This window comes from Lagopus leucura, unplaced genomic scaffold (assembly GCF_019238085.1).
Source record: "Lagopus leucura isolate 7727_CA_CO unplaced genomic scaffold, USGS_WTPT01 Super-Scaffold_73, whole genome shotgun sequence".
In the NCBI taxonomy this organism is placed as follows: Eukaryota; Metazoa; Chordata; class Aves; order Galliformes; family Phasianidae; genus Lagopus; species Lagopus leucura.
In genome coordinates, this window is record NW_024962252.1 from 24,719,422 (window position 1) to 24,738,077 (window position 18,656).

General features: G+C 36.1%; 1 protein-coding gene across 1 annotated transcript in view; it reads right to left on the minus strand.

Moving 5' to 3' along the window:
* LOC122183081 (pleckstrin homology domain interacting protein) overlaps positions 1-18,656 on the minus strand; it is a 107,124-nt gene that overhangs the window by 38,969 nt on the left and 49,499 nt on the right. The window contains 5 exon segments of the mRNA XM_042876841.1: positions 3,864-3,987; positions 4,920-5,103; positions 6,244-6,381; positions 8,025-8,250; positions 12,983-13,111. Of these exon segments, the coding sequence (XP_042732775.1) occupies positions 3,864-3,987; positions 4,920-5,103; positions 6,244-6,381; positions 8,025-8,250; positions 12,983-13,111 (801 nt within the window).

An 18,656-nucleotide genomic window follows, 5' to 3' on the forward strand; every position in this document is an offset into this window, starting at 1 on the left:
TTTTTTTTTTTTTTTTTTTTTTTTTTTTTTTTTTTTTTTTGCCAAAATGGAAACTATGACCAAACAATGGCTGAGGGAACACAGCTGATAGGTTTTTTTTTTTTTCAATAGATATTCCAAAGAAAAGAGCTTGAAATTGCACTCTCAAATCTAATGGGAAGTTAGAAAATAAAGCCAAGATTACCTATGATTTGAGGTTCAATCATCACTCTCACTCTCTCTGTATACTTTGATGAACTCTCACACATGCTGACAAATACCTTGTATCATACCCAAGGCTTCCATTCCGTATTACAGCACATCTATTGATACATTAGAAACTACAGCTTCTGTCAGAACAATTTTTCTGTGAAATACAAGTGATGGTATTTCCTGTATTTGAAAGGGACAGATACATATCATCTGGACAGAGCTGAAGGACTTCTTAACACCATTTCTGAAGACCCACTAATACAGTGAAAACTCAGAGATGTCCTAGCAACTTCCAAATTAAAGCACTGCCTTCTACTATCCTTAAGACCTTGACTCCACAAGGAAGCACAGCATTACTATGCTTTTATAAGAGTTGCAGAAATCTTGATAAGCTATCATATTGTTTCTTCACCAGCAGGATGTGCTCAGAGAATCATTCCTGCCTTCTTACAACAGGAATTAGCAAATTAAGCAGCAGTCGGTCACAAGCAAGTGTCCAATATTAGAACCCCAATATCAACAGATGCTCACAGCCTTCTTAAGACAAAGAAAGGAAACTTCGGGTTGTGGGTGCTTTGGATTTTTTTCTTTGCCTGTGTACACTTTTCCCAATGTTATATTTGATACACTATAAATTTAAAAAAATGGTTTGCCAAATACTAGACTTTAAGCAAAGCTACAGGTATTATTAAATATGTTATTCACAACTGACTTTCACCACGCTCTGAAATAAAAATGTGTAATAAGACTTTGGAATTTCCTTTAAAAGTTATTATAGATGCTTTCTGTTTTTCCCTATCAATCTACACTTTGGCTTGAAACCCAAAATGCTACACAGTTGGCTCCTGCTCTCCTTTCCATCTTTTTTTTTTTCAATATTTCTGAGTCATTTTATTAAGAAAATATTATTTTATCATTATTATATGACAAACAGAAATTTCACAGGTTGATATAAAAACAGTATTTCCTCCTGCACAAATATAACTGAAATTTAATGAGTACAATGTTTAACCTTTTTCTAGATTAGCTGACGTTACTGTAGAATGACATATATTCTACAATTCTTTATGCTGTAACTTTTAGGATTGAATATTACTGGAAAGTAATGTTTCCCCAGTATTATGCTTAAAGTGATCCCCATCTTCTTTCGACCATAAGCTCTCTCACAAAACTCTTAAGAATTTGCTAAGCTACAAAAAACGTTGCAGTCTCAACATCACTGTAATATAAATTACAAGGCATGAGTATCAAAATCTGCTTTTTCTGAAAGATCAGAAAGATTTAAATGGTATTTTCTAGTTCTATCTTCAAGAACACAAGTTGTAATTAAAGCCACACAGTCACTGTAAAGAATCGCAACAGAAGAGCTGCTGAGTTAATTTCCATTAAAAAAAAATACCTCACTACAGTTTTTGAAATGAGATCAGTCTTGCTTTGCTTCCTTTGTCCTTCATTTTATTACTGCCATTACAGAAGATGACAAATTCACATGACCATTCCTACTGTTTTGACTCTACAAAGCAAGAATGTACTCATGCTAACTGTATGCAGCAATGAAAAATACTAAAATCACAGCATTTTATCTAACTGGAAAACTTAACCAATTGGGATCAAGCAGCATTTTCTCCCTGCAGATCTGCTTACTTCAGGTCCATTTGATATCTACTTACATCTGAGTCCCCCTGACGCTTATTTCAAGGGATTTTAATCATCATTATGTTTCTCATCAACTCAAGTCCTCCAGTAAGAAAGATTTAACAAAGAATAAACAAACTATCAGTTTTCTTTTCCAACATTTCATGAAAAAGAAGTATCATGTGTGGTACCAGAAGGATTTCTGTAACTGGATTACTGAATTCATCAAGAATTATTAAATGGAAAACTTCACATACTAAAAAGCAGAGATCTTGACTGTCTGCTCTTTCCTCAGAATAAAGGTGGAAAGTGCCTAATGGGGTGGCCAAGTTACCTCACCCATAACCCATACATTCTGGGCATAAAAATCCAGATCACACATCTTTCAGACCCGAGATAAATGAAGAGTACACTCTTCTCTGGGTTAACATAAGAAAATGATAAAAGTTTTTCCAAAGCTACATTTTCCTCTGTAGGACTGTAAGGGAATAAATATCTACAATACATAGGACAACAGCTATATTCTTTTCTTTCTTTCGAAGATGTAATAAATGCAATTGCTGAAACCAAAATTCCAGACCAACTAGTCTATTCTACTGTTCTTATGCTCTAGTGATATTTTAAGAGAACTATAAACCCATTAGAAATACAAGGGTAAGCCAGTAGAAATTCTCAGAGGATAGACCTTTTGACTGAGCCATAGCTTACGTAAGCAGGAAGAAACTCTACAATTAAGTATTAAAATGCATCCCCTCAGTTCAACTTTATTAAAATTAGTGAGGCCCAGCTTCCATTGTTTCTGAGAGAAAGAGTTATTAAATTTTATGATATTCTGCCATGACCACCTCCAAAACCATGAAGGACAAATAGCTTCATATCTCTGGATAATAAATTTGGCAGATAAATTGCAGGAAAAAAAAGTTCAACTATTCTTGAGCAAACACTTAATTGCAAAGCATGTAATTTAAATGCAAGAAATTTGAGAAAGAAATTGAAAGCAGTACTCAGCATCTGAAATTTAAGAACGTTAATTATATATCACAGGAATTAAGTGTGTGGTCAATAGCTGCGCAGTATTTATACATTTGGTTTCTTCGATTTTTCCACATTTGACTTCATGATTTTTTACTTTTCAGTGGACAACTTGCAAGCAATCCTGGAGGCATGTATTTTCCTAAGACCTTAATTATAGTCTCTTCTAGAATATTACAGAAACCAAAGTATGCGTTCTCCTTTCCATTTGTTTAACATTTACTTCTTTCATTACAGATTCTGGTTGGTTATTTAACTTAAATAAATGCTAAATTATTGGTTGGTTATAAGAGCATAAAGAGAATGTGATGCACGCATAAAAGTGATTTCTAAATTAACAAGACGTAAAGTCATTTTTGTAAATACAGAATACACAGCCTTCATTTTCTTACTGCTATAAAGGCTGATAAGATTAACTTTTTTTCAAAGGTTTATGAAAACATCAAGTCAATTATGATGACAGTTTATTTGTAGCACAGCCTGCTCCCTTCTAGTTCTTCTTTCCCCTTTTACTCTTTTCTGAAAGATACATCCTTGGTTCAGCAAAATGCATGATTTAAGAAATCCCACAAAAATTTGCATTACGCTCATTAGCCCAGCAAGACAGAAAATACCCAATTCTTCAATTGGAGACTAACTTAAATGCATTAAAGAACTATGACTTAAGTTTTAATTGAACATTTCCACAGAACACTATGTCAAACTCTAGATATCTGCATCAAGATGTATTGATCAACAGTGACAGCCACCCTAAAGCAAAACACATTCCCAGATCCGGATTCATAACGCTTCTCATGCAGGGGAGTTCTAAGAGCAATCTCAGATTATTCAGGGCATAGTGAAACATCAGTATGGACACATGCTCTCATTCTGTGGAGGTAAGCAAAATCCCGTACCCCGGCTTTCAAGTTTAAAACTGAGAATAGTTATGTAAACTCACGTGGCCTAACAAACAGCATTTATTTTATGCTTCTTACTGTGATGAAGTACCAGAGTTTGTTTACCTTAGAGAAAGTAGGTATTTTGTTCTCTCTCTGAATGTGACTCATTACGTGCTTTCTTTTCTCTTCTGATCGATAGACCCTTACTTCTTCTTCTCCCTTCGCTGTTCTCCATTCTTCCTGCCTACTGAAAATAGAAAATTAAGGTGTTAACCTTTAAGCAAAAATAGTACCACTTCTCTACCAAGTCATGGGATAAACATTCAATAGTTATGACATGCTTTGAACAGTCTTTTCTTTGTGTACAGTCAGAACTGGCTTCAAAATTACCCTTTCCAGATAAAGACTTCAAGTGGCAAGAATTGAGTACGTGTCTGTGTTCTGTTCAAAGTACATCTGATTTAACAATTCCCAAAGCCACTAATCTAAATTCAAAGGCAACTTTCTTGAAAATATACACAGAATCTAAAAAATGTAATTGAAAAGTACCCTTCTCTTGGTTGTTTACAAGATGCCAATTTCTGAATCTAAAGAAAACCTGCACCTTCATACATCAGCCTAGTGTCTGTATTAATTAGCTTCTCTTGAGAAGATTTCCAAAATTTAACCATTCAGAAAATCCTCTGTTTACATAAGAATTTCAATCTTATTTCAAAAAGCTGGAGCAGCCCAAACCCAGTTAGTTGAGTTTTTTGCCTTATTGATAAAAGTATTTATCACAAGAGCATATTACTGAACAAAATGAAGTTATTTCAAGTTTGAAAACCGATGTTCACCTCAGGCACTTGATGGGTCAATGCTCCAGCTGTAAAAATGCCAGGAACAAACACAGCTAAAACATATTACAATGCTATGCCTCAAGTCAGAAATTACCTAGGCAGTTAGACTCTACTGCAATTACAAGTTAAATTACCATTTGCAGAACCCTTATTTTTTATTCATATTACTTGTACAATTCCAAGATTTTACAAGTGTCAAGGAAACAAGAACTATTTCACACAAACTCATTTTATAAGAATTGAGTCCACGGAAGAGAGAAGCACAAATAGGACTGTGACACTGTTCAATTTAACAAAGTTCGCAAAATTAAAATATTCTGCAAACTGGACCTTTGCTTACCTGGCCACACCAGAAGACAGTTCAGGCACCACAACCCTCCGGCTCCAAGCCACAAGGTCCCGCTCGGTTGCTATTTCACTTCTGGGTGCATTACTATGCATCTGACGCACACCTTCAATTTGCCCACTGCGTCTTAACCCTATATTTGGTGGTGAATGAACTTCAGAGGTAGAACTTACAGATGCTAAAAAAAAAATAAAAACAAATTAAAAAAAAAAAAAAAATCAAAAGGCAATAGTTGTACTTAACTGGAAATTGCTAGAGTAACACCCACAAAGAAAATTTCAAAATGATTGGAAAGAAGGAACAAGTTGTTTTTTTTTTTTTACTTTTATTTCAGGAGAAAGCAAATATTAAAGCTATTCCTGTAACTTCCAAAGTTCTATAGGGCTGCAGAAATCCATTTTAAAAAGTCATTCCAAAAAGAAATGGAAGCATCAACACTCAAGAGAAGTAAATTGTCATGTGTCTCATTAGTTCAATGTTCTTATAAAATGTCTTTGAAAATGTTTACAAGAAGACAATTTGTGCTACTGTTCTCTAAAATGATTTTATATTTAAAAAAAAAAAAAAAAAGGATCTCATGCAGTCAGTATATTCCTTAAACAATTTTTTACCTTCAAAAAAAAAAAAAAGCCACAATACTGCAAAGTACTAGGAATCCAAACTGTAAGATTTTCCAACCAGAAACTCTAATGATCAAAAACAAACAAACAAAAAACCCCTAAATATAACAGCAACAACAAAAAACTCTACACATGCAGCATCCTGCAAACACCCACAATCGTAGCAAAGATTCAAGCATTTTTCCACAATTCACACTCATTATTCTTGCTTATTCAGATGGATTATCAATCAAGATTCTTTTATTTTATTATTAATGTGTTTATTTTTTTAAGCATTGAAATCTACCCTGTAATCTACATTAAAATATGGAATAGCTACTATGAGATACAAGTAACCTTTTCCTTTTTTCTTCCTTCTGTTTCCTTGTTTGAGACAATTCAGATTTCCTTCAAAAAGATGGGCAATTCCAGATTGAACTGCAGAATAGTTACACCTAAGGGAACACAGCCACTGCAAATCCTCTGAGTGAGCACACAACTTCACACAACAAAGATAGTTTTGCCATGTGAAGAATTATGAAGTTTTGCAGAAGTAGAAAAACAACAGACAGGAAAAATGAATGACGTTCTATCATTCCGCACTTCTTCTCTAGTAGCTCAACAAAATCATACAACACGATATGCAATTAGCATTTTTCCAACTTTCAGATGGTTCAGTTGGAAAACCAGAACACCCTCACCACAGGTGTGTAATTTACCTCTGTTTATCCGGCTGGTAGTACTAGTTCCTGCCTCCCCAGAACGTCTCTGATCTTGCTCTTGCTGAAGTCTTTGAATCATGCTATCCAGTGGGCTAACTTCTTGGTTTGCTTGTTGACTAAGGACTTGATTCAATCCTGTGGAAATAAAACACACAAATATTAAAGAACCTTGTATCACAAACTGCTCATCTAAGTTTTTGGCTTTCAAATTTACAAGTACAGTACACAATAATTCGATTAAGTATTGCCTAAGCGTATTTTTAATAGTCTTTTCCTTGGTGTTCTTGTTTGTAAAATAGGATAACTTTTTCTTAAGTTCTTGCATTAAATTTCCTGTAGCAGGGTGAAGGTGACCCAAATTCCAAGAAAAGTTTAAATTGGATCAAGTGCAATCAAAATACAGAAGCTTAACACAACTTTTGTTACCTTTAATCAGTGTAAACTAAAGGTTACACAGCACTGGAACAGGCTGCCCAGAGAGGTCATGGAGTGTCCCTCTTTGGTGATATTCAAAATCCACCTGAACGCTTTCCTGTGTGACCTACTGTGACATGCTTTAGTAGGGGGGTTGACTAGATGATCTCCAGAAGTCCTTTCTAATGCCTAGAATTCTGTGATTCTGTGAACTGTGTGCTCAGCCTGCCCAAATGCATCACAGAACACTTCAATCAAAACTTCAATCGGCGGGGTGGAGCCTGGGCAATTCTTGTCAACAGAAGCAGAACTTGCAAAGCTTCGTAATGAGGGGTAAAAGTATTCAAAGAAACAAGCTACAGAAACTATTTTCCAAGTATCATCAAAAGAGATATCACGGTATAAACTTTGAAAGATGAAATACTTAATATTACAGCAATTTTGCTACAAAATACATAGCTTTGACTGTGGCAAGAAAGAAACCACACTGATTATGCTATGCAGTAAGAATATAAATATTTAAGAGTGCTCTCAGTTTTTAAGTTGGTTTAGTTGCAGTCAACTTCGCTGAAGCAGCAGAAGTTTGAAATCATGGTGTGAACTCTGGTATAACCACAGTTGGATATTCTCTGACATGTGTAGCAAGGCAGTCAGATTTATTCGGTGAACTCATAAGCAGACATACTGACTTATGAAAACAGTTGGAAATACTACAAATAACCCCAAACTGATCTTAAAAAAAGAAAAAAACCAAACTGCTTCCTTTTCTCCACCCGTATTTCCATCCACATGGACCACATCTAGGTAGTATTCTACACAGTGACAGACTGAACGTACTCCTGTTCATCATGTACAGTACATGTGTACTGTAAGGCTTCAGAAAAATGTCGTAGATTTTCCACCCTTATCAAAACTTGAGAGTTCTCGTAACAAATCGAAGTTCAAGTGCAATGACTGTCTTTATCTACAGAGGAAAAAGACTGGTATGTTCTATATTTTTCTCTTCTTTCAGGTGTTACCTGTCACAACTGATCTGTGGAGGAAGACCAGACTTTTAGACTTTTTGATGTAGGATATCTTAAACCAAAGGGATCAACTGAAACCTCATTCCACATCATGCTGTTTTCAAAATGAAACAAATTCCAAGCTAACTCATAGTGTAGCATCAAGTAGTATTAATCTGACTGATGACAAACAATTACTTGTCTGTCACAAGCAATCAGTGCCAGAACAATGCAATTTTTCAATGTTATATGAACTACTACTCCCAAAAATGAAGAAAAAGAACATAATGAGAGGGGAAATGTATAACATCTACAGGCAACCACAAATGCTACAATGTACCAAATTGAAGTTTTCCATACCTGAAGATGTCACTCCCATCTGAGGAATAAGCTGTTCCTCCCTGCAGTTTTCACGACCAGGAACCAGCCTTTGATACCTTGCAGGATGCGGGTTGCCATCCACATCAACTAAAAATGGGGGAGGCATAAGGTGTGGAGCCTGCTGTGTTTGTTCATCCAGGACAAAGTTGTTGGCATCACGGATAAGGGGCCGATAATCACTATGAAAGAACATCTGATCTGCTATCTGTAAACAAAGTCATTTTGTAATATATATATATATATATGTATGCATATATGTATTTTTTCAAAAAGACTACTAATAAACACACTGAAGAAAATACTGACAAAAATCTTTTTATCAATGTCACTGGTGGTCATAAGCATAAGCAAGACTGCTCTGTTTATCTCACCTTACAGAGGAAAAGCGACTATCTTCCAGCATTCACTTTCTATATTCTCACCACAAACAAACAAACAAAAAAAATTGCAGGTTTGATTATGGAGAGCACTTGAACAGACAAATGGGGCAATTTTTACATACTTGTAGATGTTCGATGGAACACAGCATTGACATAATAAAAAGGTCACAAATTCTCACATACACGTATCTGATAATGTAAACTATGCCACAGGCTTATGAACTCTGGTGTAAGAAAAAGAGAATAAGGAAAATATTTATCTCATTGCATCACTCCATATATTTTATCACCAGAAGTCAGACTCACAATTTTTACTATAGTACAAAATACATCAGAAAGTTGCAGTAGCTAAAATAAAGCTAATTTGAAGCTGAAATCTTCAACTTCAAAATTATTTCAGTCCACTTGCTCATAATTTATTCTAGTTGATAATCCACAGACACTGCAGATAAAGGAATTCTGTTGTCCAAATAGTATGTAAAAGGCTTTTGGAATCACCTTTCACCTTTTTGATTTTGGAATCACCTGGCACACACATCTCAACACTGCATTCAGAAAGACACTGAATCACAAGGAGAAAAGAGAACAGAAGACAAATGGCAACACATGCTACACATTCCAGCACTACTTACTGACAAGCAGCCCTCTTGGTAATGCACACTCAGTTTAACTTTTAACAAGTAGAAGTAAAATCATAAAATCATGATTTACTCATAAAAAGATTTCCAGCACAGAATAAAAATAACTGAGCAAATGAATGAAGGCATAGAGAACCCGAAAAAAAAAAAAATTCTCTTAGGTGTTAAAAGACAGATATTCTAGCACAGTCAAAGGAGTGCCCATGTAGAAAACATTCTGTTTTCTGAATATGCTCTATCGTGAACAATTCATAACACAATTTCCTGTAATCTGTTATGTAGAAATCAGTATTGCAGGTGTTAGAGCATCTGGAGCAGATCATGTTCAGAGGTGTACATTCTCAATGAGGGGACATAAGAAGACGAGGAAAGAATCAAACATGTCAGTTACAGAATCAGAAAGTAGCTACATGTACTTACACAATGCAAATTTAGAAAAATAGATGTGGGATCTGGACCCCACACAAATTCAGAAAAGTTACACCAGGAAGAAAATTCAAAAGATGCATGGAAAGCTACAGAATAAAAAAAATTTACTTCAGGATTCAAAGGGTAACCCTTATAAAGTACACATGGACAAGGCAACATCCCTCATCAATAAGAAGCCCTGGATGAAAGTAAGCAGTGCCTCTGTTAACAAAGGTTGAATGAGATGCATTACAGTCAAAGCATGCTTACCAACTCTGTTCCTTCAGCTCAGCAGCTAGCTCGACATGATAAAGGTATAGGTCCTTTATGAGGATTTTGCCCAGAATGTAACTGTAGAATATTATTTTCACCTACTGCAAATTTTCCAATTAAGTATTTCCCACACTAAGAAAGATTCCAATGGTAAGATTGTTCAGATTGTGAACTTTAATGTGCTTTACTATGTTGATGGACTCTAACGTGTTTTATTTGGTTGTATAGTGCTGTCCACATCCCAAGCTTAAAAAACTTCATGACCAAGTGGAGATCTGGAAATTCTTCCTCTCACATCCAGCATCCTCACAGCATATCCTCATGATCTCTGACACAAGATCATAAGGAACCTCTTCGTCATTACCTTTAATTTGTATTCTGCAATGCAATCAGATATGGCAGAGAGTAAACAATTTTTTACTCCATGGTAAGAACAGCACCCAAAACCCAGGCTCAGTGCCTGGGTTTGGACAGAACTCCTCAAAGCACCTATTGGAACTTCAAGAATGATCTTATCTTCAAGCTAGTTTGGGTCCAGAGAAAAATCAGAAGAATTTAGGGAATCTCAAATGGCTACATTCATTTGCTAACATGTCCAGCAGTCAAACAGAAGTATTAACGAACAGATCTGCTTCCTGATAAACTTTTAGAGATTAAATTCATACATACATACACACACAAGATTATACCATCATTAGGACATACAAGTCCTTTGAATTTCATGCTACTTGCTTCAGGTGAGAAAACTTTCCACAAGGTCGGAGCTGTACAATAGTTAATTCTTTGGTAACTACACAACACACATGCCGAATGTTCAGTTTCTCCAGATGGGTACACATACACAAATGCAGAGATTTTTTCATTACTGCACCTATGCATCACACAAGAGCTGTCAGCGAGAAACAAAGAACTGTGGTTTGAGCAATCAACATGGAAGTACTGCATCTTTATGTTCATTGTTCCTCTCTAGTGAAGTTTCTATCTATGCAAGAACTTCAGAAGTGTGCATGGGCTCATCTGTGAGCTCAGCTCATCCCTGATGATCTTCACGCAGTCAGAAATTCAAAGAATTGGTCTGAAATTGGCTCAAGTTCCATTAAATGGATCAAATACTAAAGGAGCCAAAAGTGAACAATAAGCATAGTCCCTTTTTGAAAATCAAGAGCCTGCTCATAGCAAAGCTGACAAGATTTCAGCTAGAATCATTGCCCTGAACAGATCTCACAAATGTAAGAGTGCAGAACTGGTTATCGTGCTTCTTCATCCTGTAAAAAATCATTCCTTAAGATGCATGGAAACCATTTTTAAGCAAAACAAACAAACCAAAAAAAAAAACAAACCAACAAAACAAACAAATAAAACCAACCCTGTACTTCCTACTAGCACTTATTCTCACACGATATCTGGGAAATCAGACTAAAACCAGCACCCAATTAAACCAACAAAAAACAAGGAGCTGAGAGGTGGGGCATCAAAAAAACAGAGCACCAAATCCCCAGCACCTACCACTATATATTCACTTCGCTCCATAAGGCAGGAAGACAAAAATAGAAGAATTGGAACAAGAAATGAAAGAGGTCTGTAACTTCTAAGCTGACATTTAAGATGGAGATGCAAATCCTGTGTTTCCATTTCTTCTATGGTCAGTAATGACAGGATTACAACAGTAGCAGCTGAAGAGAACAATTTTAAATCACAAATAACTTCAAATTTTTGAACTATCTTTTCTTGCAGACTGCAGATAAAATTCCAAAGACCAAAAGGTCTGCAATATTCAAGGTGTGAAAATTGTTTTTCTTCAAACACGTCAAATCCCTCACAAGGAATGTTTTCAGACAATTACGTAACAGAGACAATTGCTTTTTGCTCACACTTCATTTCCAACATTTATGAGTTTCAGGGGATTATGCACTACCAAAACGATTGGAGAGAAAAAGACTAATTAATGAACACAGTGACAATAATCACATCAGGATTTAAAGTTTAGAAAAATAAGAACACTGAAAGACAGAAGGACCTGAAAACTGATCTGATAATGCCAGTTTTCCTTGCCTGTGGTAACTCTGCTCCTGTTTGTCTTCCCTGAAATGAAAGGGAAAATGCTCTGGTGGATTGAGCCATAGTAATGGTTACAGTTGCTAGCCTCCAAATAAGTGCTTCAAGTTATAGTTGAGAAACATAATCATAAAATATTCTAGCACACAATGCTGCTGTAACTGACATCAAAATAAGAGCTAGAACACAAAATAAATAATTGCAGTTGTTTGTATGACAAAGATTAAAACTGCTTTTGTTATCTCTTCTTCAGGCCCCTCTTCACTAATATTTGACATGGTGCTTTTAAGGCCAGTCTGAGTCAAAAGATCCACAAGTAGAAAGCAAAATCCAGAAGACAGCATTTCAACAACCTGTAAGTACTAGATACCACGTGCATATATGAAAACCTTGGGACAGATATCTCTGTTTAAGCCTAGAAAAGGAAAGAGACATCACCTCATTTCTGGGTGATAAAAGAAAAACTCTTAAGTAGGACTCCTAACTAGTAACCTATACAACTCAAAGGACATGCTCATCAACAGGGAAAAACAAACCACCACAAATTATTTACAGTCATGAGGGTCTGCTGCAAGGCACCTGCACTTAGAATAATGCTGAGTATAGTCTTAGAATAAAGATGTAACGTTTTAATCACACAGTAATGGTAGAGCATTGCCAGGTAAGCACCATGGCATTCCTTGACAGAAGAAACACAGCAGACAATTTCTTTTTTTTTTAAGCTAGAATATATAATACATTTGCAGTAAAATAATTGTCACTACGCAGTGCTTCAATACAGATACCAGGAGTTGGTTCTATTACACCTCCCCACATTTTTCATCTTAGAAACAAGAAAAATACTTAAAGCAAAATATTTAACTATATCCAATTCCACTACCCTTTATTCAGGTGGATCCAAAAGGACACTGGTAACCTCGCTAATTTCACTGAGCAGAGAGTGACCAGGTGATTTTTTATTTTTACTTGTAATTTCCCATGCAAATAAAACATGCTTGACAGCATGTATCTGTAGTTGAAAACAAAAGACAGTGAAAGAAAACAGTGTTAACAACAACAGGAGTCACACATTCATAACTGAAAAATGAGTTAACGATGCACTCTCTTGAGCTGAAGCTGTAACAAGGTTTGTATAAACACATTCAAAACAGATAAACATTTTGACGCATATCTTGTACTGTACCTTGTCATATTTGCTACTGGAACCAAAGCCAAAAATCAGAAGGTGACCGTGAGAATCAGTACATGCAAAATGCTGCCCATCAGGAGAGCACTTGCAGTCAAAAACTGCACCATGTCCTTGTCCTTCAATCTGAAATACATCAATATACAAAATGATTAAGTTACCAGAAACAAATTGTTATCAATTATGATTAGCAAAACTGTGATGCTGATGTTGAAATTTATATAAAATCTGCAAGGTAGTGTACTGCTAGATGGAAGTTCCTTTAAAACAGCTTACTTTTTTGGCTATTCACTTTCCATTGGATTTTTAGAGTAATGCTCATGAAAGATGCCAAATTGATAGTAGTAGAAACTGACAGACTTAATCCACAAAGCAGGCACAGTACAGGAAGTGAAAATAAAAGCTTCCCCTTTGAATGTCCTGCTAATAAACCTAAACAGAGAGCTGGGTCCAGTTCAGGGCTTTAGTCACTACACCGTTTCAATCCTCTGCCTCTTTGCTAAGCTAGCCCATAGCAATGGCTGCTGTGGTGCTTCAGGACACCTGCCCACTACAAAACACACTGACATTGACAACCCACATTACACAACTTAGCAACTGCCTCTTTCTGTAATTCCTACTCCTAATTTATCGGAGTGGGGGAGGTTTTGATTTTTGTAAAAACTCCACTTTTTAAAAGGAGAACTGCAAAGATTTTAAAAAAGGAATTTTTACCTGATACTCATTTTCTGTTTTCCAGTTCCTTTAAGCCAGAACAAATGGGTTTTTGTTTTTCCCTGCAACCTGTCAATCAAGCAGAGGTGACCAATCACCACTCTGAATTTTCACGTCTTCAGCACCTCTTCAGAAAGCCCCTTTCTATTCTCCCCAGTAAAGGACTTCTGCATTTTCTTTAAAGAAAAGAAAAAAAAAAAGAAAAAAAAAAGAAAAAAAAAGTAATTCTTTCCCTAGCTGTGGAGGGCCTATGTACTGCCAGAACAAACAACAGTATTCAGCCTGCACGCAGAAGCACTATATACTTCAACAGCACCTTCCAGAGGCCATCAGCATTACTTCCAAAGTTAATGAACTAAGCCTCAAAAATCCTGTGAAGCAGGCAGTACCTTCACTAAATTGCAGACTGAGACTAAGGCAAGAAGTCCATTTCTTTTGCCCATAGTCCTGCAGCATTCCTGCTCCCCTGCACACCCTCCCGACAGTAAAGGCTGCTACACCTATGACCAGGGCTTCAATCATTTGACCAAGGTCTTTCCTACTACAAGTACTCTCCATAAAAGTTTCTGGATTGGGATAAAAGGAACATAAATCAATTCAAGTTTTATGTTCTATTTTGCCCATTATTCCAGAAGGAACAAATTCTTAATAGAAGTATCCTACAGACAAAGATGGAAAATAAAAACAGAGCTTCAAGTGAGTGGCACTAACATTGCAACAGCTAAGAACACAGAATTACTCCAGGCTAAGCAAGATCCAACAACAAGGCAAAATTACAACTTTGTGCTGCTTTTTGCATACAGAAAGCTCATCTTATTCAAGGGAGACGGTATGGAGAGGCAGATAAAAAGGGGAAGGAACATCCCAAGTGCAAGCTTTACAGATGTATAGGAAAAATCTCAAAAAGAAGTACATACATAAGAGACTGCTGACTGCCTTACCCCAACAAAAGAAATATAAAAGTATCAAGCCTCCTAACATTCAAGTTCTTCCAGGGTCCTCCTATAGAGCCCAAGAATCGAAGACTTTGTTTCACAAGGAAAACAAAGCATGACTAGGGACAAACTACTTGCTAACTACTGGGGGGGGGGGGAGGGGGAAACTTAAAAATAGAAGGAAAATAAATCCGGATCTTAGATTGTTTTTTACTTTTAATTCTTCCCAGCAAGAAATGGCTTAGATGGACCATTTTCAAGAAATTTCATGTATGAAATTCATGAGTGAAACATTATTTGGAAGACATTCCTTTATATAAGAAAGAAAATACAATCATTTACTTATTCAGTAATTAGTACAGATTAAACAGTTTCACTGTAAATATGGTCAGAATCTGGTGTAAAACATGCTTATAAAAAGGACAGAACTAGGATTGTTTAGTACAACCCCTCAAGTGTGGTGTACCACTACTTGGAAATTAAGACCTTTAATATTACAAAAACAAAAAATTACTCTTAGTGATAAGCTTCCAAGGCACAATTGCTATTAAAAGCAATTGGCAAAGCCTGCCAGAGTGTGATATCTAGTGTATATACATATATATATACACACACATAAAAATATTTTAATAAAATACACTTCACAATGGAATTCCTTTAATAATAAAGTTAACATAGGATTTGGTCACCTGGTACAGAAACTAAATATTAAGTTGCAAAAGGTAAAGCTGAAATAAATCAATGAAGTTCTAACTTTGGCAAGCTAAATATAGGACTGAGCAAAAAGGAAGCCTTCCTCACTCCATCCCTTTTAAGTCAAAGGTACAAGTACTGTCTGAAGACTGCATCCCAAACAAAGTGAAATGTTTTTTTCCTTTCTAAAACCTTTCCTTGCTGAATGAGAGGATATCTGTGGCAGGGAGAAGACACCACTCATGAGAACAAAAAAGCACACTGGTTAATTAAGAGCTGCTCATACAGTGTGAGGACTGCCAATAAGTCAGCACATTAAGACACTTGTTAGCAAAGCAAGTAGCAAAGATTCTTCAGTTACAAACAAGGAAGAAATTCAGGCGCATACAAAGAAGAATAAGGTAAGATTACTTTTATTATCAACCACGCTGAGAATTATGTCGTTTGCCTGCGTTTTCATTTGCAAGGAAACAGAAGGACATCAGAATGTCAAAGAGAGGAATGTTGATTAAGAATGAAAATGGACAGCTATTCTTTTCCTCTAGGTTCAAAAGAGTTTGTTGTTCTTAAACCAGAGATAATACTTCTGAAACTACAGTATAAAGAAACGTCTTAGATCCTCAAAGTATTTTCTTGTTTCAAAAATGGAGAAGTACCTAGAAAAAGAGAGAAGATGGAGCTTTTTTGACCCATTATCAATAGTTAGTATGAAAGACTTAGAAGCTAGTTTTTAAGGAACACACAGCACATGCGGTAGAAATCACAGAATCACAGAATGGCCTGGGTTGAAAAGGACCACAACGATCATTGAGTTTCAACCCGCCTGCTACGTGCATGGTCGCCAACCAGCAGACCAGGCTGCCCAGAGCCACATCCAGCCTGGCCTTGAATGCCTCCAGGGATGGGGCATCCACAACCTCCTTGGGCAACCTGTTCCCGTGCTTCACCACTCTCTAAGTGAAGAACTTCCTCCTAAAGAAGCAGTAGAGGTTACCAGAAAACTTAGCAGACTTCCTTCATTAAATTAACTGATTTTGTATGCCAAGAAAATATAATTCATTTATTTAAAAACAAACAAACAAAAACAGAAAACAAACACAAAACCTAGCTGGATTTCACAGGCACAGCACTGTCACATGACATGGCACTTAATTCAAATGGAAGAAATTGTGATTGGTAGGAGAACTGTGCAGTAGGCAAACTTACTAAGAATGGATAACAGTTTTTGGTTTTGAAGAAGACGCACAGAGCTAAAAGAATGCAAACAGCAAAGTCCCTCCATCCAGGTATTTCTATTAGTGACTACAGAAAAAAAAAAACTGTTGATGAAATGAACATTAGCAAATCAACCACTAAGAACAGATGTGGGACACAGCAGCTGAAGCAATTAGAAGTCAACAAGAAAAAAATGCAGTAGGCCACAAAAGTAATAAGATTATTAGAAATAATTTTCTAACAGAACTCTGCCCATGCACTTCTACCTATGCTGTTCCATCTCATCTTCCAACACAAGTCATCAGCATCATTTTAAGTCAGTGAACTAAGTCTTCTCTAGCCTGAGGTAGATATTTTCCTTCACATTAAGAGACTGAGGCAATTAGTAGGAAACACAGGAAGAAAGATCACTGACTGCAAGGCATTACATATGATGCAACAACAAAAAGAAAACTATAATCCTAAAGCACACCAGAGGTACATCCAGACAAGACAGAAAAAGCTCACACACGGCTAGACAAGTAGGCAGTAAGACAAAAGAACGCTTCTAAAGGAATACAAATAATTTTTGCTTCTCATACTCAAGAGAAGCAAATTCCAACTGCAACAGCTACAGAGAAATGTTTTCACTTATTGTGAGAATGGAAAACCTCAGAGCTCAGTCTCTTAGCACAGACACTAAGGAAAGAGAACACATATTCAGAATTCTTTAGCAGGAAGACTGCAAGCCTGCTAGAATGTTTGGGTACAATTGAAAACCAATTACAAACAACATTCAAATTTGAGAACTAAAATTTAGATTCTTCCAATCACAACAACAATATGCCAGAACAACTTTCTAAAAATACCAATAAAAAGCAAAGATAATTAATTGTTATTAAAGCAAATAGACTCTTTTGTAAGTGTCGACACTATATTACAGCTGCTTAAATCAAGTCAATCTCGAGCTATTTGGGAAGTCTCCCCTTGCATATTTAGGTTCTCTTTTGCTCTAAGGAGCAATCTCTGATCTGTGATAAGCTAAAAAAATATCAGACTTCTTACCAAGTCCATTAAAATATCTTACAGATCACCCATGGGTGCTGGAACTTAGATAAATCTCCAAGAAGTATTTACAATTTCTTTTTTGTTACTAAATACTCTGCAAACTCAGTACTGTATTTCTTTTTGCTTTTTTTTTGTTGTTGTTGTTTGTTTGTTTTTCCCCAAATTAACAGAGCATGATGAAGTCTTTACTCTTCCAGATCCTTTATATGTCCGTACATACTACTCAAAGGTGAAACCTTTCAAAAAGATTTCAGTAAGACTACAACTGACCAATTCAAAATCTTATTTTAAGTCATTCTGTGTTTCAGATGAGGTCCAAGACTACAAAAATCTATATTATCCCAGTAAAACAGGAATTTTCTTCAGACATTATGAAGGCCACTATATACAAAATAAATGGTCTTTAAATCTCCACTAATGCTGGAGATTACAATAGTTTGTCCATATGAGCAAGTGGCTTGCCTTCCCAGATATTAATCCAAAAGAATCACCTCATACGGCAGAAACAATCGATGCAGAGAGAACTCTGTTGAGCTGTCCTGAATGAAATCTGATCTTCCATGCCATGCTTCTGAGAGGGACTACAACTTTTTAGTATGCCATTTAGGCTAAATCTCATCGGGAATCTGCCAACAAGACCTAGGCAGGCAATTCAGGCTTACTGATTAATGAAAAGGAAACAATGTTGTAACTGATATGATAATGCTGTTGGGGCTTCAGTTTATCAGATTGCACTGAAAAGCAGTGTGAGAACATAAGAAAACAGATCAGTGAAAGAATACACTTTCTCTGAGAAGATGAAATTGCTCACTAAGAGTTCAAACTAATGACTAGACCTCAGAAGAAAAAGTACGAAAAAGACTGCTAAACAGACATAAGGAGGCACAGCATAGTCATTGCCTGTTATGAAGTATTCATTTAAAAACAAAGGACAGAGCCACAATCAGCTCCCTGAAGGAGGAGCATGCAAAAACAACAAAAAAAAAGAATTGCAACTTGGTAGTCTCTGCTTGATTGACAGCTTGCAGGAAGAAACCCCTTTGATCTCAATCAGTTGATGCTGTTAT